Source organism: Budorcas taxicolor, chromosome 8, assembly GCF_023091745.1.
Source record: "Budorcas taxicolor isolate Tak-1 chromosome 8, Takin1.1, whole genome shotgun sequence".
Classification (NCBI taxonomy): domain Eukaryota; kingdom Metazoa; phylum Chordata; class Mammalia; order Artiodactyla; family Bovidae; genus Budorcas; species Budorcas taxicolor.
Genome location: NC_068917.1, coordinates 115,516,709 through 115,541,582, shown reverse-complemented (window position 1 = coordinate 115,541,582; position 24,874 = coordinate 115,516,709). Strand labels below are relative to the sequence as shown.

At 52.1% G+C, this 24,874-nt stretch overlaps 1 protein-coding gene across 1 annotated transcript in view; it reads left to right on the top strand.

Annotated features, from left to right (window-relative positions):
- The window catches only part of SNTG2 (syntrophin gamma 2), a 79,750-nt gene that overhangs the window by 50,833 nt on the left and 4,043 nt on the right, over nucleotides 1-24,874 (top strand). The window contains exons 11-16 of the mRNA XM_052644572.1: nucleotides 77-115; nucleotides 7,380-7,496; nucleotides 13,942-14,013; nucleotides 19,750-19,956; nucleotides 22,514-22,606; nucleotides 24,126-24,236. Of these exons, the coding sequence (XP_052500532.1) occupies nucleotides 77-115; nucleotides 7,380-7,496; nucleotides 13,942-14,013; nucleotides 19,750-19,956; nucleotides 22,514-22,606; nucleotides 24,126-24,236 (639 nt within the window). The remainder of the gene's footprint in view (nucleotides 1-76; nucleotides 116-7,379; nucleotides 7,497-13,941; nucleotides 14,014-19,749; nucleotides 19,957-22,513; nucleotides 22,607-24,125; nucleotides 24,237-24,874) is intronic.

Here is a 24,874-nt window from a genome sequence, read left to right as displayed (position 1 = left end):
AGTTGCCAATTAGACAGGTTGAATAATTATGCCATTAATAAAATTATACTGACTCCTTGCTTCCCTCTCTCTACAGATGAAAATGGCAAATAAATGCTGTTCTCCTTGTGACCAGGTAGGATTTGTGGTTTTCATGTTGATCATACAATGTCTCCAAAAGTTGCCTCTTTCTGGTTTTGAAACCTGATTTGGAAATTTTGACAGAGAAGCATTAGCACACGTGTGATGAAGTCACAGTCCTCACCTTCAGAGCTAACTCTGCAAAGCTGCTTGTTTATCCTGGAGATTGCAGGGCAGGAACCGTCCTGCCTGAGGATGCCAGGTTACCACTGAGTGGTCTAGGGGCACCTACATTTTATGAAGGAACCGTCGCCAAGTGATGGCCCAGATGTGACTGTGGAGGTTTCGAGGGGTTTGACGGCTGAGACCAGCCTGTATGATTCGGAATCGTCAGCATCGTGTAATTTTCTTGGCCAACTCCTTCACTGGGAAGTTTCACTCTGGGGGGCCTTTGGCAGGGCAGGTGCTGCTGCAGGCGGGTGGGAGGAGAGCGCTGTCCTGCCCCAGCACACAGGCCTTTGTTCACCTGGACCAGGGTTGCTGCAGCCCCACTTCTTCAGGAGCCCTCAGCCCATTCCTTCCAAGAGCAAAGTGAAGTGAAGTGAAAGTCACTCGGTCGTATCCGACTCTTTGCAACCCTATGGCCTATACAGTCCATGGAATTCTCCAAGCCAGAATACTGGAGGGGGTCGCTTATCCCTCCTCCAGCGGATTTTCCCAACCCAGGAATTGAACCGGGGTCTCCTGCATTGCAGGCAGATTCTTTACCAGCTGAGCCACAAGGAAGCTCCAAGAGCAAAGTCCAGCTTATAATATACCCGGTTTTCTGACTCAAGGACAGCTCACTCACTAGGCCTGTAACTATGTAGTTGTATGTCAGATGAATAAACTTTGAAGTCACTGCGTTCTTTTTCTATTTCCTTTTTGATAAAGTCATAGTTTAAGCTGTAAGTGGGAATTTTTTAACTGGAGAGTGCATGAGCTTTCCACAGCTCTCACAGGTTTGAGTGGTGTTCATTGTAGTCTCAAGTCAAGAAAACAACAGGAATGTGTACGGTCTGCTTTAAACAGTGCTGAGGGGTACAATCTGAATTCAGAATGGAAGGCATTCAGGAGCGTAAAACCTGCCAATCAAATATTTACTGAAAACTAGGAAATTAGGACCATGTCTTAAATTAAACCCCTCTAAACAACAGGTTTAAATTAGAAAAGAGACACAAAGAAAAGTTCTTTCATTTCTTGTGATGTTGTTTCTAAATTTACGAAGAAGTAGCTTTGTTTAGGGGCGTCCCCGGAGGCTCAGTGGTAAGGAACCCTCCTGCCAATGCAGGAGATGCGGGTTCAGGCCCGGGGTCGGGAAGGTCCCCTGGAGGAGGAAAGGGCAGCCCACTCCAGTGTTCTTGCCTGAAGAATCCTGTGGACAGAGGAGCCTGGCGGGCTGCAGTCCGTGGGGTCACCAAGAGCCGGGCTTGACTTAGTGGCTAACCAGCAACAACAGAAGCTTCGTGACGCAGCTAAGTGAGAGCGGCAGCCTTTTAAGGAGAAATGGCAGCCCGCTCCAGTGTTCTTGTCTGGAGAATCCCAGGGAGGGGGCAGCCCGGTGGGCTGCTGTCTATGGGGTCACACAGTCGGACACGACTGAAGCGACTTAGCAGCAGCAGCAGCCCCATGAATGTCTGAGCTAATATAGGGCTCGTTTCATCTCATCACACAGAGAGTGGAGTTTTCCTGCTGTACTTTGTGTTTCCAAGACGTTTCTCTCGGACTTTTCCCCCAGGACCCACCGCTCCCTAGTTCACACTTAAAGCCTGTCTTCTTGAGTCTGAAACCGGCCTCTGGATCCCAACACTTGAGTTAAATCTCAGAGACAGTTTTGGGTGAAGTAGGAAAGAACAGCTTTATTGCCTTGCCCACCAAAGGGGGCCGCAGCAGGCGCTCCCAGAACTGTGTGCCCCCCGGGGGCGGGGCTGGGCCGCGGGGTGTCCCCTCGTCCGGCGGGGGGGAGTGCTGATCAGCATCCTGGCACATGCAGGGCCCGCGTTCGCCTGGCATCAGGTGAGCTTGTGCTGGGCTTCAGTGGTTCCTACCGAATGGATACCTTCTCTCTGGAATGAAGAGGCTTCATCAGGGAGTTTACATCTTCTATCTGTTGGGGTTTTCATTCTGCAGAAGAGCTCAAAACACTGTTCTGTGTGCCCCCAAGGGGAGGCGGGACCCAGCCCCAAGGACGCGCTGGCGCTCCACTCCCCCTCCCTCCCTCCGCATCCGGGCCGTCCCTGATTGGCAGCTGCTGAGATCTGCCCTTTGGAACCCAGGGAGGTCCCCGAGGCTGAGTGAAGCCTATTCCCCACAAGCTAGAGCTGGGGACACGGAAGGGCTTTTTTGTCCAGGAGCCCGAGGGGCCTACGTGGTTTTAGGACCTCGGAGAGCCTGCCCTCCAAGAGCCCCCCCCTTCAGCTGCTCCGCGGCCTGTCACAGTGACGTCATCCCCTCCAGGACTGTCCAAACACATCACACATGGTCGGTGGTCTGGAAACACGCACGCACGAGTGCCCATTACGCTGAGAACACGCAGCTTTCGAAGGACTTGAACCTGAGGTGTTCCGAGGACACTGTGTTCTCGTGGCTGTACTTGACTGCCTGGCAGGTTGAAAAGAGCACCCATCTGGAAATCAAAACACGTTTTGTTTTACTTAGAAATTAACTCTTCTTTCTCAGTGAATCACACGAGAGAGCCATGAACTAGTTCAAGGAAAGTTAAAACCATCTGAGGAGCAAAACTCCCGGCACAAGGGACATGAAATGAGTTAGGTTTCAAAGGCCTCCTGAGCAGCGGCGTAATTTTGCAATGGTTTTATAAATTTTATCACGTATTAAGCCACATTTGTATGATGTCAGTTTTGGTGGTCTGATATGAACAGAACCTGGATTCAGATCCCACTGACCCCTTCTCTGGTGGTGTCGTTGGAACAAATTAACATCTGAGCCCCAGTTTCTTAATCTATGAATAAGACAGTGGTAATGGCAGAGTCCATCATGAGAAACGCTGGGCTGGAAGAAACACAAGCTGGAATCAAGACTGCCGGGAGAAATATCAATAACCTCAGACATGCAGATGACACCACCCTTATGGCAGAAAGTGAAGAGGAGCTAAAAAGCCTCTTGATGAAAGTGAAAAAGGAGAGCAAAAAAGTTGGCTTAAAGCTCAACATTCAGAAAACGAAGATCATGGCATCCGGTCCCATCACTTCATGGGAAATAGATTGGCAAACAGTGGAAACAGTGTCAGACTTTATCTTTTCGGGCTCCAAAATCACTGCAGATGGTGACTGCAGCCATGAAATTAAAAGACGCTTACTCTTTGGAAGGAAAGTTTTGACCAACCTAGACAGCATATTGAAAAGCAGAGACATCAGTTTGCCAACAAAGGTCCGTCTAGTCAAGGCTATGGTTTCTCCAGTGGTCATGTATGGATGTGAGAGTTGAACTGTGAAGAAAGCTGAGTGCCAAAGAATTGATGCTTTTGAACTGTGGTGTTGGAGAAGACTCTTAAGAGTCCCTTGGACTGCAAGGAGATCCAACCAGTCCATTCTAAAGGAGATCAGCCCTGGGATTTCTTTGGAAGGAATGATGCTAAAGCTGAAACTCCAGTACTTTGGCCACCTCATCCGAAGAGTTGACTCATTGGAAAAGACCCTGATGCTGGGAGGGATTGGGGGCAGGAGGAGAAGGGGATGACAGAGGATGAGATGGCTGGATGGCATCACTGACTCAATGGACGTGAGTCTGGGTGAACTCCGGGAGCTGGTGATGGACAGGGAGGCCTGGTGTGCTGCGATTCATGGGGTCGCAAAGAGTTGGGCACGACTGAGTGACTGAACTGAACTGAATGGGTACTCTAACGTGGTTATTTTTTTTTAACCTTAATATTTCTGTATAACTTTGAATTTACTCAAGGGGTGGATTCGATTATCTGGAAGGAAACATTAGAGATGTTTGCCACTGTGTGGGGCTGTGAGAGAGCTAAGCCCTGCCCTGATATGCCAAGTTTTTAGTAGAGGACTATTTCACATTTCTCCAAAAGCTAAACATTTTGTGTGCATGCTAGGAGTTTAGATTTATGATGTTGGACCCTATTTAAAAAAGGAAAGATTTTTTTCTCATTTTTAGCAATTAATCATTGATTTTGGAAGGTAGTAAAAATAGTATTTGAATAAGCATGAAAAAATAAAGGCATTTGACAACCACTGAAATTGACACATGAAAACAAAAGGAAACAGACCCGGAAGGATAGTAAGAAAGGCATAGAGTATAGATTTAGACTTTTATGTCTGGCAAATAAAATGACTAACTTGTCATCTGATCTAAAAGTGATAGTGAGACGACGGGAGTAAATTTAGAATTGTCCCAGGAAATCCAGGACAAATGATCACCTGGCCAAAACAGCAAGAACCTATTTTACAAAATAAATTTCTGCTGAAAAACCTCACTTAAAGTGGATACCTGAATCAGCAAAACCAAAAGAAGCCTAAATAACTCAAGGTATTCGAGCTTCTTCAGTGGAAAGGAAGAGACTAGTCGGGCAGTTATTACCTGCTGGGCGTTAGCTGCTCATTTTCACTCAGTCAAGTGAAAAACGAAGAAAAAGGAACTTTCTATAAATTGAAACCAGGAAAGATAAAGAAAAATATGCTCTTAATTTTAATGGTTATATGCCCTTAATTTAATACAATCAGATAGGTGTTCATAAAATTATGGTTTTATTTCTTGGAATATGTAATAAGTCATTAGAAAGTTCATAATACAAAAGATAAAAGTACCTTTTCTTAAAATTATTTATGCACTGCATATACCTAACGAAGAGCCATAGAGCAGGCAATGTTCCCAGTGACAGCTGAGCGATAGCTTATTTCTTTGCTAAGTGATCCAGGCAGAATTAAATTACATATGGAAGTGCATTAACTTCACATCCAATTTACAGACGTGTCAGGTTATTAACAGTCTGTGCATCACCGTCTTTGCTAGAAGACGAGCTCCCAGTTTGCTCCTCAATATGTGACTCCTGCTGGACGTGCGCCCAGCACTGTATCAACCAAACAAGGGAGGAAAAGCAGCAGCTTAGAGACTGCCACAGCCTGGGGGTCGTGCCCGCCGGCCTGGAGCGAAGGGGCTCCCACAGCTGGTGCCCGTGTCTCTAGAGAGACAGGGCAGCTCTCGGGGAATCAGAGGGGTCTCTGTCCCCAGTACGCTGTCCTCACGAGAAGACCGCTTGCTGCTGCTCTGCTGGAGACAGTCCCGGCTTCTCCAGGTCAGCCTGGAAGTCACACATTCAGCCTCCTGCTCACCCTTGGTCCATCTGTAAAGGGACTCTATCCACCTATCACCTGTCTATCCATCTGTCTATCCACGCTTAGCTCTCTGTCACCCGTCTATGGGTCTGTTCACCTGCCTGTGTGTCTGTCGTCCACCTGTCCATCCATCCATCCACGTCTGTCTTATCTGTCTACCTGCTGCTGCTAAGTCGCTTCAGTCATGTCCGACTCTGTGAGGCCCCATAGACGGCAGCTCACCAGGCTCCCCCGTCCCTGGGATTCTCCAGGCAAGAGCACTGGAGTGGGCTGCCATCGTCTTCTCCTATCTGCCCACGTATAGACATATTTTCATGTCTGGGTATTCAGCTCTGTCTTAAGCTAAGTTCCCCCGTGTTAGGCTCCAGTGTGTCATCCACCTCTTGTGGGACCTACATCGCCATGTCTGAGTATTTCATGAAGAGAAAGGTTGTTGGAGACTTGGCAGCATTTGAATATATGATTGAGAAGTAAAGAAAAAAACAACAGAGTTTTTCCTCGTTACAGGCAAAAGAATTACTTATATTATGTAGGCCCCTTACATATGTGTAGGCCCCTTATGTATATGTAGGCCCCTTAAATATGTGTAGGTCCCTTATGTATATATTTAGCCCCTTAACATATGTGTAGGTCACTTGCATGTATGTAGGCCCCTTACGTGTGTGTGGCCCCTTACATATATGTACATGAATTACTGCGTCTGCCCTGCCCCTGTGAGATCGAGCTGAAGCTTGGTCTGCTAGGGGTCCTCAGCAGAGGAAATGTCTGCAGTCTTAGGGGCCCTCACGCCATTCTGCTAGAGACCCGCCAAGGGCTGTTTTCTTTCTGTGACTTGGTTTTCCTTCTGAATGGTGTTTATTTTTTGGTCCTACCAGCCTTTACTAAATTAGTAGTTTGAAAGAATCTGGGTAAGATTCCTGGTGATAGACACAGTATCAAAGCCGATTTTTGAGCTTGCTAGTGACTTAAAGATTTGCAATAATTGGAGAAGGGGGTGACAGAGGATATGATGGTTAGATGGAATCAGCGACTCAACGGACGTGAGTCTGAGCAAACTTCAGGAGATGGTGAAGGACAGGGAGGCCGGTGTGCTGCGGTCTGTGGGGTCACAGAGTCGGACACGGCTGAGGCGACTTAGCAGGCACATATACAGCGAAAGGTGGGGTCACTCATGCTTCCTTTCAAGAAATTTTAAGGAACAAGCCCTCCTTGCCTCGTGGGTGTGGAGCAGATACAGGTAAAGACATGGGCCTCATCCTCAGAGGGCGTGTGATGTAAAGCAGACGCCGAGGGAAGTGGGATAAGACACCCAGGGAAGACACCCCGGGTTCTGCCTTCGCTTATTGTTAAGTTCATGAACTCAGTTCTTAAGCTGCATGACTGTCTCTGTTAACTTTTCAAATCAAATTCTGACTCATGACAGTTCGCATTGCGTGTCACTGGAATCTAATGTTGTTGTGTCATGTTCGGTGTTGAAGTCAAGCTATAAAGAAGCAGCCATTTCTCCCCCATGTATTAATGAAATGTTTACTACAGAAAGGAAAAATATACTAGTTGTTTTTGCAACCTCAGAGACAGATTAGAAATACTAATCTCTAATAGAACGTGATTAAATAACTGTGTTAAATATACGTGGAAGGCAGAACTCTGATATAGCTGAGACATCCAACACGGGCCAAAACTAAGGTAACTCAGAAGCTCGTGTCCCGAGCCCGGCCCGGTGCAGTGGAAGCTCGAGTTCTGAGCCTGGCCTGAGCCCGGCCCAGTGCAGCGGAAGCTCGTGTTCCGAGCCTGGCCCGGTGCAGCAGTCTGGACCTGGGTGTCTCACATTTGTGCCGTGTGCCCGGATTGCAGGGTGGTCGTGGCCGGGTCGGACTGTGGGGTGGGCGGCCTGCTGTCTGCCCTCTCCACCCAGTGACCCCGTGCTCTGAACGGGGCCTGGCAGTTCATTCTGAAGGTTTTGCTCCCCAGGTCGTCCACATGGGCTGGGTCAGCGAGAGACTGGGAGGTGCCGGCTCGTCTCAGACCTTCAGACCCAGGTTCCTGGCGCTGAAGGGGTCATCCCTCTACGTCTTCGTCTCTCCTCCGGTAAGCAGGCCCTCGGGGCTGGGAGGGACGCTGAGGAGGCCGTCGCTGAAGAAGCGTCAGGCCCAGCGTTTGGAAGTGGTCAGGAGGGTGTGCGGCGGGCCCACCTCCAGCTCGACATCCGCTGATGGAAAGGGCTCCGCTGTGGACCCCGGGCCCTTCTCACTCTGAACTCATTCATCAGCCGGCCACGTTTTCCTTCTTTTCAAGCAACCACTGAGACGTGAGAGTGTTTTCCTGCTGAAGGTCCCAGCGGCTTGGAGGTGGGGGTGCAGAGGCGTGGGGGTCTCAGACCACTGTTTATGTGGTCGAAAGAGCCACAAAGCAGGAGAACAGCCTTCTCGTCAGACGTTTCTAACTTCATGGTCAAGTGGTGAAACACAGAGAGACAGCTCACTCATGTCCTCCACGTTTTATAAAAATAAACAGCCTGATCTAATGGGGCCCCCAGCAGAAATTTAATCCCGAGTGCTACAATTTGCGATTTATTTTCTAATTCTCACCAGCACCACTTTCTCAAAACTGACCCCGTGTATGTGTGCCCGGCCTCCAGGCTTATCGGTTAAGGCCGATGCACTTTTGAGTCTGCTAATCAGAGCTGCAAACAAACAGCAAAACCTGATCGCTTCAGGACCTAAAAGTTGAGATGCAGGTCGCCTACAGCATTGCTGCTTTACTGCCATTAAAAACAAGTGCAAGGGTGTCCCTCCCTGTGGGGCCGGACGCTCTCTGTTGCCATCCGCCCTCCGCCCGTCAGCGGAGGCTGTAACCGTGTCTGTGGCCCGGCTGCTGTGAACGGTGAGGGACGTGGGGCGCAGGCTCTCGAGACTGAGTTTGTTTCCTTTGCGTAAATATACAGGAGTGGGATCGCTGGATCGAGCGGTAGTCCCGCTCCCGTGTCTCCGAGGAGCCCCCGTGCCGGCTCCGCGGTGGCCGCGCGGTTCACTCTCCGCACATCTGCGCGGCGCTGCCCTCTCCTGCTGGGGTGATGGACGTGTTTATGACAAACAGGGGCTGCTGGTTTCATGCGCCTCTTCAGACTCAGCAGTCGTGTACGGCGCATCTGTCAATCACACCTCAGTAAAGTTCGAAAAATAAAGAATAGTAGAGGGCCAATCAAGTTTTACTCTCAGACATCTAGACAACAATGCGTGTCTTCAGTGACAAGCAAGGTTTTCTTTAATAAGCTTCTTCTTGGGGAATAATTTTAGAGGGTGAGATGATTCAGTAGCATCACCGACTCAATGGACATGAGTCTGAGCAAACTCTGGGAGGTGGTGAAGGACAGGTGAGCCTGGCGGGCTGCAGTCCATGGACCCACAAAGAGTCGGACACGACTTAGCGACTGAACAATTCCTGGTAGAGAAGTTGTGTCCAGGGAGGATTCCCTGCAGGTTCCTGAGTGCTGACCCTGTACAGAACTGGGGTCCCTGTGTTGAAACTGAAGGATCATCAGTGGCAGAACACGGGGAACTAAACGGACGCCTCCAGGCCCATCTGCCCACAGAGCTTTTTTCTGTCCCCAGGACTCAAGCCAGGATTCCACCACGGACCTGAGTGTTTCAGAAACCAAGGCTGTGAATTACTAATGCTGGAGAGTTATCTACAGATTTGCATAATCACTGAATTTTTCTCAAATGCAGTGATGTTCTTTATTGTTGCTAGGAAAGTAAGCAAGAATAACCACAGATAACCCCGATGGCCTCAGTCCGGGCCCTATGATGTCACGGAAGGCAGCTGGGGTATGGCTGGCAGATCCGGAATCAGTACTCTGGAGCTCTGGGCTGAGGGCCCCCCCCCCCCCACCCCGCTGGCCCAGGACAGTTGAGGGGAGGAGGGGAGTCCTATTAAGGCCCTCAGGGTATGAGTTTTTCCCACACACAGCATTCTAAATTGTGAGAATGCTTTAAATGTTAATCAAATTTCCATACTTGCTCTGGGGAAAGATGATTTCATCCACTTCCCGTGGCAGCTTCAGTTCACAGACAGAAATTCTAACCCAGGGGTCACAGGGTCCTCCAGTATCTCCAGATGGATAGTGTCATTTCTGTTAACACCAGGCTTTGCTTGTTTATTTTGAAATCCCACGGCAAATTTTCTTGGCATCGATCCATGTCACAAACATCACATCATACGAATCGATCACTGACCTCAGCCGCTGGGGTGTGTTTGCCTGGAGCCAGCTGCTACCGCCTGAATACTGTGCTCAGAAGCTTGAAACCTGCTCAGCGCTCTGCTCTGAGGGGGGCCTGGCCGAGGGGCTGAGTTGTCTCTCTGTGCCCCAGGGGCGGGCCACCCCCCCCCCCCCCCCCCCCGCACCGGCCTCCCTGGAACTGGGAGCAGCTTTTGCGTCTGCTCCTCCCTTTTCTTGGGTGGCTTTTGGGCTAAGCCCGACTCTGCGGCCCCATGGACCGCAGCCCGCCAGGCTCACCTGTCTTTCACCATCTCCCAGAGCTTGCTCAGACTCATGTCCTTATCATCTCATCCTCTAAAATTATTCCCCGAGAAAAAGCTTATTGAAGAAAATCTTGCTGATCACTGAAGACACTCATTATTGCCTAGATGTCTGAGAGTAAAACTTGATTTGCCCTCTAGTGTTTTTTAGTTTTAAAACTTCTACATCACAGGTAGTTTGGGATCAGCGGGTACACTGCATCTTTTCACAGACGCGCCACCCCCCTGCCTGACTCTGGATTCGGGGGGTGCAGATGCTCAGCTGACCCCAGAGGTGGAAAGGGCGGTGCAGCCACTCTGGTCCTCTCTCCAAGCCCTGGCTGCCTCTGGACCGAGGTCGGCTGTCCCGGCTCTCACCAGTCAATTAAGGTTTGCGTGAATCCAGCGGGGGGCTGGCGGCTGCCCCTGCACAGGAGCTGCCCCTCCGTGCTGACCCTGCCCACCATCTAGTGAAGCCGCGCCCCTCCCGCAGTGGGTGAGCGCCCCATCGGGGATGAGGCGCATGGTGGGCGGGGCACCCGGCTGGTTCCTGGTCCAAGGTGGGGGAAGCGCTCCCAGCCCCCGGGGAAGTGCTCCCAGCCCAGCAGTGAGTGTCAGCCTTGTGTGGCCTGAGGCTCTGTTGCTAGGTGCATCGGTGTTAAGGATGGCTACCTCTGATGTGAGAACTGACCATTCATCCTGATGTAATGACCTTCTTTGTCCCTGATAGTGCCCTTATTGTAAGGTGCGCTCTGTAGGACAGTGATATCCCCTCTGCTTTCTTTTGATCAGTGGAGTCTTTTCTCCATCCCTTGCACCCAGTCCACATGTGTTTTGGGGCTGACGTCGGGCCCAGGCCAGTCCGTCTCTTTGGCTCCAGGAAGACTGGTGAGGCTTCCATCTGTTCAGGCCTGTACAGGCTGCTGGTCACACAGGAGTGCTCGTGCTCAGCCGCTTACCTGCGGAACCAGAAACACAGTAACTTTATGAACAGAAAAAAGTTAAACATTGCTCCTACATAATGGCATTATGCTGGCTTACAGTGAAATGTTTAAATAATTTTCACAGACTGTCCGAAATAACGAAAGCATATTTTAAAATGGGGGCTGAAAGATTTAATGAGACAATGGAAATATTCACTCAGCAAAATGTTAGAGAAAAGGGCCTTAGGGGAAAGGAAAAGTTGTAAGTTGAGGAGTGGAAGCTTTGGGCTGTAAACGGAATCTTCCCACTTCCTGACTGAGAGAATGCAGACGCCGCACCCACCCTCTGCTGAGCTGCTAGCTGAATGCTTCATAGGATCAAGCTGAACACGAAGAGGCTTCATTTATATACTTAAAATGTCTCTGAAACTCCAAAGCATTTGCATTTCACAGATGAAATTTTACGCTTAGTACTCGGCAACTTCTCACTGTAAAAACAGCACACAAAATATGGACAGTGAATATTTACACACGTGTTTACACGGGTGCAGATTTAATATGTGGATGTTCTGTCTGACCTTGGGCGCTTGTGTCCTGGAGATAGCGGCAAATTGCCAGTAATGATTTCTGCTTTGCCCAAATCTAAAGCAGCCATGTGTGAAGCTCTTCCCGCTATACGTATTTATGTCCTGCGTGCTGACATGGAGGGAGGTCGAGCTGGTGACGGGACTGTTGGTGACTCGCAGCGTCTCACCTGCGTCCTGGCCCCGCTGGCGGGCTCTGCGTCCAGGCCCAGGCTGAAATGCAATTTGTGCAGCACGATGCATTCAAGGCTGCAGAGCTGCTGCCTGGAGAAGGCGCCGCGGCACAGGGCCAGGAGCTGCTTCACGCGCAGTGGGTGCACCTGCCCCTGTTTGCAAGCAATGAGCAGAGCCGTGACCGGAGTAGCAGGAAGCAGCCTGCAGCCTCGGGAGGGGCTCGGGGCCACCAGGCTTCTCGGGGCTGGGATGACAGGAACAGCTCTGTTGCGGGGCGGGGTGGGGTTGGAAGGACAGCAAATAAATTCCTCTGGTAGAGTGGAGCCCCGAAGGTACCCGTCTGATGAGCCCTCGGCCTGCCGTCTGATCACCCCTCTTCCCCTCTGTCGGCGGGGCGTCGGGCACTGCCGAGAACACCCGGCCACCCGTGTGGGGCCTGCTGTCTACCATTCTGTGTCAGAATGTCTCAGTGAACTTTTAAAAGGCCAGAGAGTCTGTGGCAAGTGATTTAGGAACAATGAAAGAGAAAGTCCTGTCCTCAAGGCTGGTTTCTGAGCTCCTCCAAGACAAGAGGAGGGAGACGCTGAAGGAGTTGGGGAGAAGGGGGGAGAAAGGCTCGAAGGAAGAGGCAGCCTGGGGCGAACGTGGCCGTGGGTTCCCTGGGCCCAGGTACCCACGAGAGGATGCAGCCAGCCGGGAGGGTGGAGAGCCCAGGTCATAACCAAGGGCTGATCAACGCTGGAGAAGCTGGATTCTGGCCTTCGTGCGTACTTGACTGTCCTTCCCTAAAGTGGGCAATCATTTCTGTTTGCAAATTGGAATCTGAAAAATAATGTTTCAACTGCTCATGTTTCCAAACACCATTAAAATGTGTTAAACAGCACTTATGAAACCAATTTTACAGCATCTAACAGCATTAACATACACATTACATAGCAGTTTCCTATGAATATGCAAGAACTATCGGAAGTAGCTTTAAGGTTGTCAATTAGGGAAATATATCACTTAAAAATTATCTACCTGGAACGAAATAAATCAAGAGAAGATGTGTAAGCTGAAGGCGCACCAGACAGTTACGTACCTAGTATAGAATATTCCTCTGTGTCTCTTCTGTGGGTGCATGAGCGTTCCACGGTAATACCTAAATGTTCCAGGAGGTTACGTCTGAGTGTCTGCAGTTTCAATTCTGTTTCAGGTGAGATGTGCTCAGGTGAAATAGAACATTGTCCAGACAGAGGGCAAGGAAGAGACCCGCTTTTGAGAATCAATTCATAGACTTTGTTTGTGAGGCTTGCAGCGTTGAGGCCCCGCCCCTCTCATCACCCTGCCTCAGTGGGCATGGGTCCCAGCTGATGGGTGACCACCACCACGGGGTCCCCACACAGCTTCCAGAGGCTCTCAGGGCGGAAGCGCGTCTCTTCAAGTCCAGGGAAGAAACAGTTCCACCCAGACGCCCGAGCCTCTTCTCAGCCTCAGGTGCCTCCCTGGTGGGGGCGTGTTCTCCTTGAAACAGTCACCGTGACCCAGAGGGTGAGGTGCCCAGCCTGACTCACGTCCAAGGGCGCCGCCGCCGGGGCTGAGCCCACACCTGCCAGGATCACGGGAGCAGGGCGTGGAGAGGGGTCTTTCCCAGGTGCGGGGAAGAGGAGGCTGACTGTCAGCAGGAAAATTTGGATAGAAGAGACACCTCCAACCACAAGTAGCCACTGCAGACTCACAGCAGGCAGGGCCTTAGCAGACAGGGCAGGCCCGTGGCAGAGTGAGTGAGGAGGCGTGCACCTGGGAAGCCCAGAACCGCCTAGATCCTCTAAATGTAACCCAGAGTTGGTCCTTTACTTAAGGTGAGAGCATCCAAAACGAATTCCTAAAGTGACGCCCAACTGTGTGTAAAGGTAAGTTCCTCCATCACCAGGTTCTTGAATCAATAATGTGTGTAAACATCGAACCTCACGCCAAGACTCCAGGGCGGGAGCGCGCAGCTGGTTGTCGGAGTCCACCACGGCGCGTAGTCCGGTTTCCCAACTGTCCTGTTCCTGTTTAGGGTTTAATTAAGGAAAAGACACATCGACTCCCCTTACTGTTGTAAATGTTTAAATTCTCATACTGAAACATCATCTATCTAATTACGCGTATACTTTAAACCCTTTCCCCAGTTTTATTGAGGTGCAATTGGGGAAAGTGTAACGCGTGTGGAGTGTAGTGTGACCGTCTGACGACCGTGTGCCTTGTCCAGCGAGCCCCACAGCGCGGTAATGAACAGCTCCCTCACCTCGCACAGCTCCCCTTACTTTGGGTGACAATGCCCAAGATTCACCTGTCTTGTGTTTCTTTCAGGTGAGCACATTGGATTGGGTCCGAGCAGAGAAAACCTATCACCTCTGTGAGGTTCTGTGTAAAGTTCACAAGGTAAGTGGAGCATCCTTCGCACACCAGATGTGTCCATGCTGACAGCGCTCCCTTTGTGGTTGAAAAGGGAGAGAGTCACCGCTGTCGAAACAGTCGAATGACACGCGCGTACAGGTTCGTCCCACCACCGTTCATCGCAATTCCACAAAAGAAAGTCACAGAGGTGCTTTCAAGTCTGTTTTATGTCGGCTCTGCATTATTTCATTCTGGCCTTTTTATATTTACAACTTGTTTGTATGGCTTTCCGTACACTTAAAAGTGGAAGGAAATGGCAACCCACTCCAAGATTCTTGCCTGGAGCACTGCATGGACAGAGGAGCCTGGCGGGCTGCAGCCCCTGGGGTCGCACAGAGTCAGACACGACTGAGTGACTAAACCACCACCGCCGTACACTTAAGAGAGTTCCCAGGTGGCGCACTCGGCAAAGGACCCGCCTGCCAGAGTCGGGGAAAGCACCCCTGGGCGAGGGCAGGGCAGCCCACTCCAGCATTCTTGCCTGGAGCACCCCATGGACACGAGCCTGGCGGGCTACCGTCCATGGGATCACAAAGACTTGGACGTGACTGAAGCGACTTAGCACAGCGGACATCTAAGACATGTATTTGGTGCTGGAATGAATGTCTTCAGAAACCATCATATTTTATGTGAGCTTCATTAATAGACTATAGCACCTCTTCTATTTAATCCAGCACATTGTTTCAGAAAGATCGAGAAAATGTTTAATCAGTAAATATGCTATGAAGTACCTGAGATCACGCAGTTGCCAAGAGAGTGATCACAGCAGAAGCGTTAGACTCGATCCAGGGCAGATAGTAGCAGCAACAGTGATAAGGGCGCAGCATTTGACAGTTTTAAAAAGGAGACTGAGACGCTTTAACCTCTGAGCCACCAGGGAAGCCCGGATATCCTATTAGAAGTCTTTAAATAGTGATCTTACAAAATCTCCCCCTTTCTCACGTGACTTTAATCCTTGATGTTGAACATATAAATTTAAAATTATAATATTTAATTCATCTTTCAAAAATTGAGATAAATGATTATTTTAAGAACTAGTACTTTAGAATTTTTTAATGATTTATTTTCATAATCATTCAAAGTATAGTCGTTAATATGTAGTCCAGAAATCAGATTTTGTGGTTGTGGTGGTGTGTTTCTGCAACACTTTCTTCTCTCCATAAATTCCTTTTTCTAGTTCTTAAAGTCATGTGTCTGTATTTCACACTCACCATGAAAGAGATGAGAAAATTGAATCAATCAGACTTGATTGCAATTGTGACGAAATTATAAGCAGCCCCACATAGTGGATAATAAAAACACTGCTCCACGGTGAGGCATCCCTGCATGGATACCCCCCCCCCGCCCCACATAGGAGCATCCCTTCCGCATTTCTCAGTGGAACTAAAGTCACTCACCTGTTTGGCAGAGGAGCTTGGTAACGGTGTCTTCCCTTCGTTGAGCGCCCCGTCTCCCTCCTGAGTTAGTCCTGCCCCCCACACCCCCCAGGAGGGAATCCTCGTAGTGCCCGTCTTCCAGCTGAGGCTCCGAAGCACAGACTCGGGAGTAACTTCCAAAAGCCTCGCCAGAGCCAGAGGGGCCCAGGTTCCCATGGCCCGAAGCGCAGCTGAACCCTATTTTACTTTATATACATGATTCTTTCTTCCCTCTGCAAATGGAAGCGTATGCACTAACCCTCACATCACTTTTTGCTCTGCGGTTTAACTTGCGGATCTTCAATATACACAAAGAGGAGACCCCTCTTTAATACCGCTGACTAGTATTTAATTCTGTGAATATATCATACTTTGTTTTAGCAAGCCCTTATCAAGGAATATTTAATTTGTTCCCTTTTTTGAAATTACGAACAATGTAATAACTCATTTTACATGAGTGCAAGTATATAACCAAGAAAAATGTGTAGGGGTGGAATTTCTGGGGCAAAGAATGTGGACGGTCTGCATTCTGATAACCAACACGGACGTATTGTGTAGCACAGGGAACTCTGCTTCATGTTCTGAAACAACCTAAATGGGAAAACGATCTGAAACATCATAGATACGTGTATAAGTCAACCCTGAATATTCATGGGAAGGACTGGTGCTGAAGCTGAAGCTCCAATACTTTGGCCATCTGATGCGAAGAGCTGACTCATTCGAAAAGACCCTGATGCTGGGAAAGGAGAAAGTGGAGGCAAAGGATGAGATGGTTCGGTAGCATAGCCAGCTCAGCAGACGTGAATTTGAGCAAACTCGGGGAAATAGTGAAGGAAATAGTGAAGGACCTGGAGTGCTGCAGTCCATGAGATCCCAGAGTCGGACGCGACTTTGCAGCAGAGCTCGCCCACATCTGTGTAACGGCATCGCCTCGCTGTGCGCCTGAAGCTAACACAGCATTGGGAATCAGCCCCGTGTGTGTGCCTGCTCAGTGCGTCTGACTGTTTTTCAACCCCGTGGACTGTAGCCTGCCAGGCTCCTCTGTCCATGGGATTTCCAGGCAAAAATACTGGAGTGGGTTGCCATTTCCTCTGCCAGGGGGTCTTCCCAACCCAAGGATCGAAGCCACATCTCTTGCATTAGCAGATGAATTATTTACCACCGAGCCTATTCTTCTCCACTTTTACCACTGAGACCCTAACTCAACCTTACTCCAATAATAAAAATTTTTTAACAGAAATGAAAAAAGAAATGCAAGTGAAAATCATGAAGTGGTATGTTTGCCGCCTAGAGTGTCAAAGATGGAAAGGTTGGTGCCGATGGGAGGAAGTCTCTATCAAAATGCAAGCAGCGCTTCGGCTTGGAAATCCCGCCTGTGAGTGCGGGTTGGTCTCGCTCGTCGGCACCGCTGGCCTTGCAGGAAGCTCTCTAGCTTCCCTTCTGGGACCTGTTCTCCAGCTGCTGCTCACTGGACCCTTGTGAATAATGGCAGGACCCTCCTCAGGTCCCGCTGGAAGAAACCGTACCCATCCAAGCTGGACAGGGACGATGCTCAGTGCGGGCAGACTGACCTCAGCTCCCCTAGAACAAGGGGCAGGGGGCCCCTGAGCTGCATGAGGAGGCGAGCGTGGGCCAGGTGGGCCCCACCTCCAGCCCCTGGTCACCCCCCCACAAAGGGAAAGGGCCTCTGCGGTGTCTCCATAGGTGGAGATAGTTTTGCAGTTTGGTTGGGCCCCTCGGAGGGAGGGTGACTTCCTGGGCCTTCACCCTCCAGGGGCGTGGAGGGCACCACAGAGCTGGCGGCGGCTTTAACGAGATCTCCATCTCCAGGGGCAGAGAGAGGACTCAGACGGCTGCTCCGAGGGTGGCAGACCTGGGGAGGTGGCGGCAGTGGGCACGGGGCGGGGGCAGCGGTTGAGGCCGCGGGAAAGGCATGGGGGCCCACTTACTCAGTCTCCACAGCGGCTCAGGGACCTTAGTTTTGTCGTTGATCCCAGCCTCCAGTCATAATGAGACGTTGCAGTTCGTAAGAACTGAGCTGGTTGTCTCCAGAAGGGCCACGGGCGGCACCTGGGGCTGAGCTGCGCATGGTCAGTGACCTCACCCATGTCTCAGCACCAGCGTCGCGCCGTTTTTTGGTGGGGCTCAACAGGTTTAGTTGCAGGAAGTAGCCACATCTGCGAAACCCTTAAGTGCCCTTCCCCGGGGATTTCTTGGGTTGGGCAAAGGCTGTTTTTAATTCTTCGCTTTGTTCTTGCACATAGAGCTGAGGTTTGTCCATTCAGATGAAGACTCACGCACATGACTGCTCCATCAGACGAACTCAGTCTTAGGAGCCGACTCTACACGGGAAAGTCACAAGAGTCAGATAGCTGTGCACACGGAAATATTCAGTGATGTTTTAAATTAGTGAACGTTGGACGAATTGTTCAAAAACCATTGAGAAATAAAGCTTCAGTGTGGCCGTGTATTTTAAGTACTCCATTAAAATCACATTTATAGAATTATGTATACAAAGAGGCGTGAAAGAAAGAAAGAAATGGAGTTGCTCAGCTGCGTCCAACTCTTCACGACCCCATGGGCTGTATGTAGCCTACCAGGCTCCTCCACCCATGGAGTTTTTCAGGCAAGAATACTGGAGTGGGTTGCCATTTTCTCCTCCAGGGGTCTTCCCCACCCAGGGATCGAACCTGGGTCTCCCGCATTGTAGGCAGACGCTTCACCAGCTGAGCCACCAGGGATTTGGAGTCTGGAAACATTGCCTGGAGGGGCTGTAAAAACAAATTACATGACAAAAAGGCAGTCAAAATGGAATTATCTGTCTTTTAAATTTCCCATATTGCGGCTATAATATTTTCTAATAAATAGAAGCAGGAAAAATCCAGGTAATTTTTTTAAGGCGGTCAGACATGATGAATGTGCTAATTTTCCAGGTTATCTTCAGCTTGGGATCGCAGATTAATTTTTCTTTTCACAATTGTTTTGGTATTTTTCATACTTACACAATGCAAACAAGGGTTTTGCACAAATGCAGCACCCAGCTCAAACGATTAAATGGCCACAGCAGAGATGAAAGTGCTGCAGAGACAGCAGACGAAGCTGCGGGGGCCCTGGCGCCACGGCCCTGCAGAGCTTGTCCGTCTTCGTCGTTATCGCCGTTGTTCAGCCACTAAGTTGTGTCTGACTCTGTGTCAGCCCACCAGGCTTCTCTGTCCGTGGGATTTCCCAGGCAAGAATACTGGAGTGGGCCGCCATTTCCTTCTCCAGTCAGGTGATTTTTAGAATAGTCTTTGCATTTTGTTTCCCGAAGAGTGATCGTTAGGTGCCCTCTGTCTTCGCAGGGTCTGGGACGGGGGCGCCTCGGGGTGGGCGGCTGGAAGCAGGACGCTGCTGGTGCAGTCGCTGCGGCGCTCAGGAGCCCGGCGGCCAGCGCGCTCGGCGTAAACGGAATGTGAACCGCGGGGTGAGGTTGCAGGAGCCGCAGCCTCATTGCTGCCGTCCCTTAATTAGCCCAAGACTTGCACTTCAAGAGGGAGGCTCGGAGAGAAGTAAAGTCTCAAGGTCAACAGCTGGCAATTGGCCGGGAAGGTCCCAAGTGTTTTTTGTCTAGCCCCAAAGCCTGTTTTTATTCTACTGAAATGCCCAGCCCCCTAAACCACACCCAGTGTAGGAAAGAACTCAGCTGCAGTGTCCCCCACACAGACACTTGCTAAGGGTCCTTCCTTCTTTGGTCCTGCCACTCAAGGCCGGTGGCTGTGGACAGAGTTTCTGAGAAGTCAGGTCTGTGACCGAAGGAAGGCTTGCTCTTCTTGGCTCATGACCTGATGTCCTATTTCCTGCATGTAGCTTTCTGTGCCGGGAGAATCCCAGGGACGACAGAGCCTGGTGGGCCACCGTCTCTGGGGTCACACAGAGTCGGACACAACTGAAGTCACACAGAGTCGGACACGACTGAAGTGACTTTGCAGCAGCAGCAGCAGCAGCTTTCTTGCCTCCCTGGCTGAGGCCACGGCCTGGGGGCGCAGCTGGGGGGTCTCATTGAATTCAGCACAAACACTTCATCACTTTTATCTTTGTCCTGGAAGCTAGACGTGGAAACAGAAACTGGTCACTGATAATGCAGGTGAAAGGCGCTTGCGGCGCGTCGGGAGCGGGACACAGCTGACGCACGGATGTTACCTTACAGGCTTGTCTCTGCCGCAGCGGTGTCGGGGGCCTTCTGCCGCGGGGGGTCCCCTGTGGAGCGCGGCCCAGGCAGGTCCCAGGGGCCATCCCCTCTAACTGGCGTCACCCCTATCTGTTTCAGCTCTGGCTCCCAGACAACTGCTGGGCACAAGCCAGCCTCTCCCCGGGCCTCCAGGATCCTGACGGCGGGGACCACGCGCCCTTCTGCTTCAGTGTCCTCGTGGGCCACGGCGGGAGCCACGTGTTCGGTGTGGAGCTGGGCAGTGAGCTGGCCGCCTGGGAGCTGTCCTTCCAGAGAGCCACCTTCCGGGCCGTGCAGAGGACGGGGGTAAGCGGCCTGCTCATCTCTGAGCGACCTGAATCAGAGCTGGCATGGTGGTAATTCCGGGAATCACGCGTCAGCAGAAGCCGGGGGGACCCTGCCCAGATCCCCGAATCCACCATGTCGGGAGCCACAGTGGGAGGTCATGGAAGGAAGCAAGGTGGGCGTTTTCATCTCGTTCACCCCAGTGTTCAGCGTGAGGAAGGGGCCTGGATGCCAGCTAAGGGAAGCCCCTCACTGAGGGCACGGCTGGGTCCCTGGACCCTGCTCATCCACCATGTTTCCTGAGCAGTCCCTGGACGCTTGGCATTTCTTCAAGCACTTAATGGCCATTCCTCACACTCACTGACCCAACGAGGAGCATAACACACTCAAGCGTTTGGGTCGTTTCTCCCTCCTCGGTACAGGAGATAAATCCCACAGCTCGAGGTGTGTGTGGATGGAGCAGTCCCCTCCTGAGACCTTATCATGTGAAAAATAATGACCTCAAAGTCGTCCCAGAGCTCTCTTAAACTGCCCTCATTTTAACATTCTTTTTCTGTTCAGCATGGATGGTTGCCACTGCCGTGCTCCCGCGTCCTGCCCTGCTCCCGTGTCGTCTAATCTACTGAGGGCTCCTCCTGGCGTATTTTTAACTTCTCAGCTCTCCTTGCTCCTTCTTTATGTCCCTGACTCTTTGGTAAACCTCTCCCTGCGTCGTCTCCTCCCCAAGTTCTCTCAGCGTCTTTCCGGTCATTACCTTGAGCTCTGTTGGGCGGATCTCTTATCTCCACTTTGCTTAGTCCTTCTCGGGATCCTCTTACTCCGTCCCTGGGGAAACATTCCTTTGTTCCCTCAATTCGCCCAGTTCTGTGTGCCTGTGTCTTAGGTGGGCCGGTTACTTTTCCCAGCCTTGGAGGTGTCCTGAGGCTCCAGCGGCACACAACCCCCTGGACACCGGAGCTGTGCGCTCCAGCGAGGATGGGTGCCTTCGTGCAGACAGGGCTGACTGCGGGGGGCACACTGCTGGAGGGCTGGTCCCTGGCCCCGACGGCTGCCAGGCCCCGCCCGGGTGGAGGTCACTAGATGCTGGCGGTGAGGCTGCGTCCTGATGCAGCTAGCCGTGGAGTGTGAGGGGCCCAGGGCTGGCCTTCTGGTGGCTGGGCCCGAGTCCCCTCGTGATCCACTGCTCAGCCTGGGGTTCCAGGGCTGGTGGGGGAGCTGAGCCCGCACTCACAGACTCCGGGGAGGAGCCAACAATGGCCCTCATCAGCCCCTGTGCCCACGCACCAGAATCCGCTTCCACACGGGCGCTGCACCACCCACACCCCAGGTGATCTCCAGCCGCCCCTGCCTCCCTGGAGACTCTCGAGGGTCAGCAGGTGGGTCTGACCGCAGCTTCCTCCCAGTTATCGCCCCCGCCTCAGAGTGAGGAGCATGTCCCCAGCCGGCGCAGCGCCCTTGCACAGGGGGTCCCGCCCCCCGATAGCATCGTCTTCCAGGAGCCGTTTTGCCACAGGGGCAGAAGCTTGCCTGGGGAAACTTACCTTATCCTTTCATAGGGAGTGTCCTCCTCAGCAAGTTGGCTCAAGTATCTCGGTGTTGACCCGATTCCCCAAAGGTGTTATGGAAGGACACAGGAAATGTAGCCCAGAAATGTCACTGCGGGAGGAACTGTCTCCTGAAACAGAACTGGCAGGCGCGCCGTCCCCCGGGGGCTGGAGGGCTCACCCTTGGCTCCTGCCTCGTGGGTCTGGCATGCCTGGCGTCACCACCGCTGTGCCAGGATCCATGCGCTTAGCTGAGAATTGGACAGAAGAGCAGCCTCCGGAGCACCGACCACGCCTCTGCTGCTCACACTCAGCCAGCAGTGCTAGGAGCTGTGGGCATCGATCGCCTGATGCTCGCAAACCCCGAGCCTGTCGGGGTCGCCCCGCCCACCCCGCCCACCCCCACAGCAGCCTCCCTCCTGCGGCCCCGGGCGCAGAGCTCAGTGGAGTCTCTGCTGCGTCTGTCCTTTGCTCTTGTTCTGGGTCAGACCCCTCGGAAGGTCTCCCGAGCGCAGCCGGGCCTCGTGTCTCGGGATGCACTTGCAGGCTGGCCTGTGAGAGCAGAGCGCGCGCTCATTCACGTGATGGGGCAAGTGGCGTCACGGGGAGTTGTGGTCTGGGGTTAGAGAGTCTCTGGAGGACGCGTCGGGCTCCACTTTGCTAAGACCGGCACCTCTGCTGACGGTGCGGCTTCTGCACCTGCCGGCGGACCAGCGTGGGAGGCGCCACGAGAGCTGTGTCCCAGGGACCTCCGAGCGCTTCGGGTTTCTAAAAGCAGGTTTTGAAAAAAAATAAATAAAAGCAGGTTTTGATGGGGGCGAATAGTGTGAGTGTAAGTGTCCGTCCCTCAGGCGTGCCCAACTCTTGGCGACCCCATGGACTGCAGCCCACCAGGCTCCTGTTTCCCTGAGATTTTCCAGGCAAGGGTACTGGAGTGGGCTGCCATTTCCTTCTGCAGAGGATACTGAAGCCACCTGATCAATGTGAAGCTTCATTTTACAAAGATATTTTCCCACAATTGATTTTTTTTCTAGTCCAAAACGTATGCGTGCGGCGGGCAAGGGGACACTCTGTGCTTCACGGTGGACTTCGCTCTCGGATTCACCTGTTTCGACAGCAAGACCAAGGTATGTGCCGAGCAGCCAGGGGCGGGCCGGTGGGCGGAGCGTGCGTTACATTTCAGGGCTGTGACGCCCGTCCACGGCTGCGGCACCACCAGCCCTACGGCCGTGTCCTCTGCACGGGCTCCTTCGTGGTGACCCTCTCTCTGAGAGCTCAGGGCCCCAGCACCTCACAGGCCCAGAGCCGGACGGGGCTGCCACTACATCAGCCAACAGGAGCCAGTCAGTGTGACCGTGACGTCCGTGCCCAATAAACAAGGACTTCTTTCTAAGCACCACTGTGGGCCCTTTAGCTGATGAGCGGGGAGTGTTCACTTTCACGTGCGAGCCTTAGCAGCCATTCATGATTCTGTGTAGATAATGATTCTGCAGGTGGTTCCTAGAAAGTTACCACTGCTGAGTTTTTCCTTTTCATAGTCAAATCTGACCCGACACCGAGTGATGTTCTCGGAGCAGTTTGTTCAGCGACCCAGGTAACCCAGCAGGTGTGTGTGTACACAGATAACTGAGCAGGCGTGTGTGTACACAGGTAACCCAACAGGCATCTGTGTACACTGGTAACCCAGCAGGTGTGTGTGACACAGATAACCGAGCAGGTGTGTGTGTGCACAGATAACTCAACAGGCATCTGTGCACACAGGTAACCCAGCAGGCATGTGTGCACACAGGTAACTGAGCAGGCGTGTGTGTACACAGATAACCCAACAGCCATCTGTGCACACAGGTAACCCAGCAGGTGTGTATAACACAGGTAACCCAGCAGGCATGTGTGCACACTGGTAACCCAGCAGGCGTGTGTGACACAGATAACCGAGCGGGCGTCTGTGCACACAGGTAACCGAGCAGGCATCTGTGCACACAGGTAACTGAGCAGGCATCTGTGCACACAGGTAACCGAGCGGGCGTCAGTGACACAGGTAACCGAGCAGGCGTCTATGCACACAGATAACCCAGCAGGCGTGTGTGACACAGGAAACCAAGCAGAAACCTGTGTACCAAGGTAACCGAGTGGGCATCTGTGCACACGGATAACCCAGCAGGCATGTGTGACACAGGTAACCGAGCGGGCGTCAGTGACACAGGTAACCGAGCAGGCGTGTATGCACACAGATAACCCAGCAGGCGTGTGTGACACAGGAAACCAAGCAGAAACCTGTGTACCAAGGTAACCGAGCGGGCATCTGTGCACACAGGTAACCCAGCAGGCATGTGTGCACACAGGTAACCCAGCGGGCGTCTGTGCACACAGGTAACCGAGGAGGCGTCTGTGCACACAGGTAACCCAGCTGGCGTCTGTGCACACAGGTAACCCAGCAGACGTGTGCACACAGGTAACCCAGCGGGCGTCTGTGCACACAGGTAACCGAGCGGGCGTGTGTGACACAGGTAACCGAACAGGCGTCTCTGCACACAGATAACCCAGCAGGCGTCTGCATTTGCTTAGGTTCTTTAACAGCACTGGCTGATGTTAACTGAATAAACGTGCTCCTGGGTCTAAAGCACTAAGGACTGCCTTCCTTTACAGACTGTGCTCTGGAGGTTTAAGTTCTCCCAGCTGAAGGGGTCTTCCGACAACGGGAAAGGTCGAGTGAAGCTGCTGTTTCAGAGTCTGGACACCAAGCAGATCGAGATGAAGGTAGGGACTCGTCCACGGTGCAGCCTTGCCTGAGTGAACCGGGTGTCCGGGGCCGGGCGTGCGGTTCCCCTGGCCTGTGGAATCACCAGAATGCAAGTGTGAACCCTCCTCGGAGTCAGCCAGGGTGTCATGGGAACCCAGGGTGTGTCTCCTGTTAGAGGCCTTAATATCCTAAAACCGTAGTCATTGAAACCCATTACTTGATTCCACCGAAAAGCACAAGTTTCTTAGTAAATATTAGCAGGAAATCAATGGTTAAACATACAGAAGTCAATTTTTAAGGGAAGAGTTGTACAAATTGCATTATGTGATGACTTACCTGTGATACTAAGGACACACTGCTCTGTAAATTCAAAGGATCTGGACATAACAAGTTATGTGGAGAGAGGGGAGGTGCACCCACCCGAATCCAGGTCAGAGCCCAGCATCACCCGGCCTGGGGACACAGCCCTGGCCACCCTGAGGCTGCTCTGCCAACCGCTGGGTGGGAGAGGCCCGGAGCTGACCAGGAGCTGACCGGATACTGTCCTTCCCCCACGGCCTCTGGTGCTGGACGCAGGCTGCTGAGGGTGTGCAGGGAACCCCGGCTGCCTCCACCCGGCTGAGCGGGCCTGGCCCACGTTGCCACACCTCCCCAC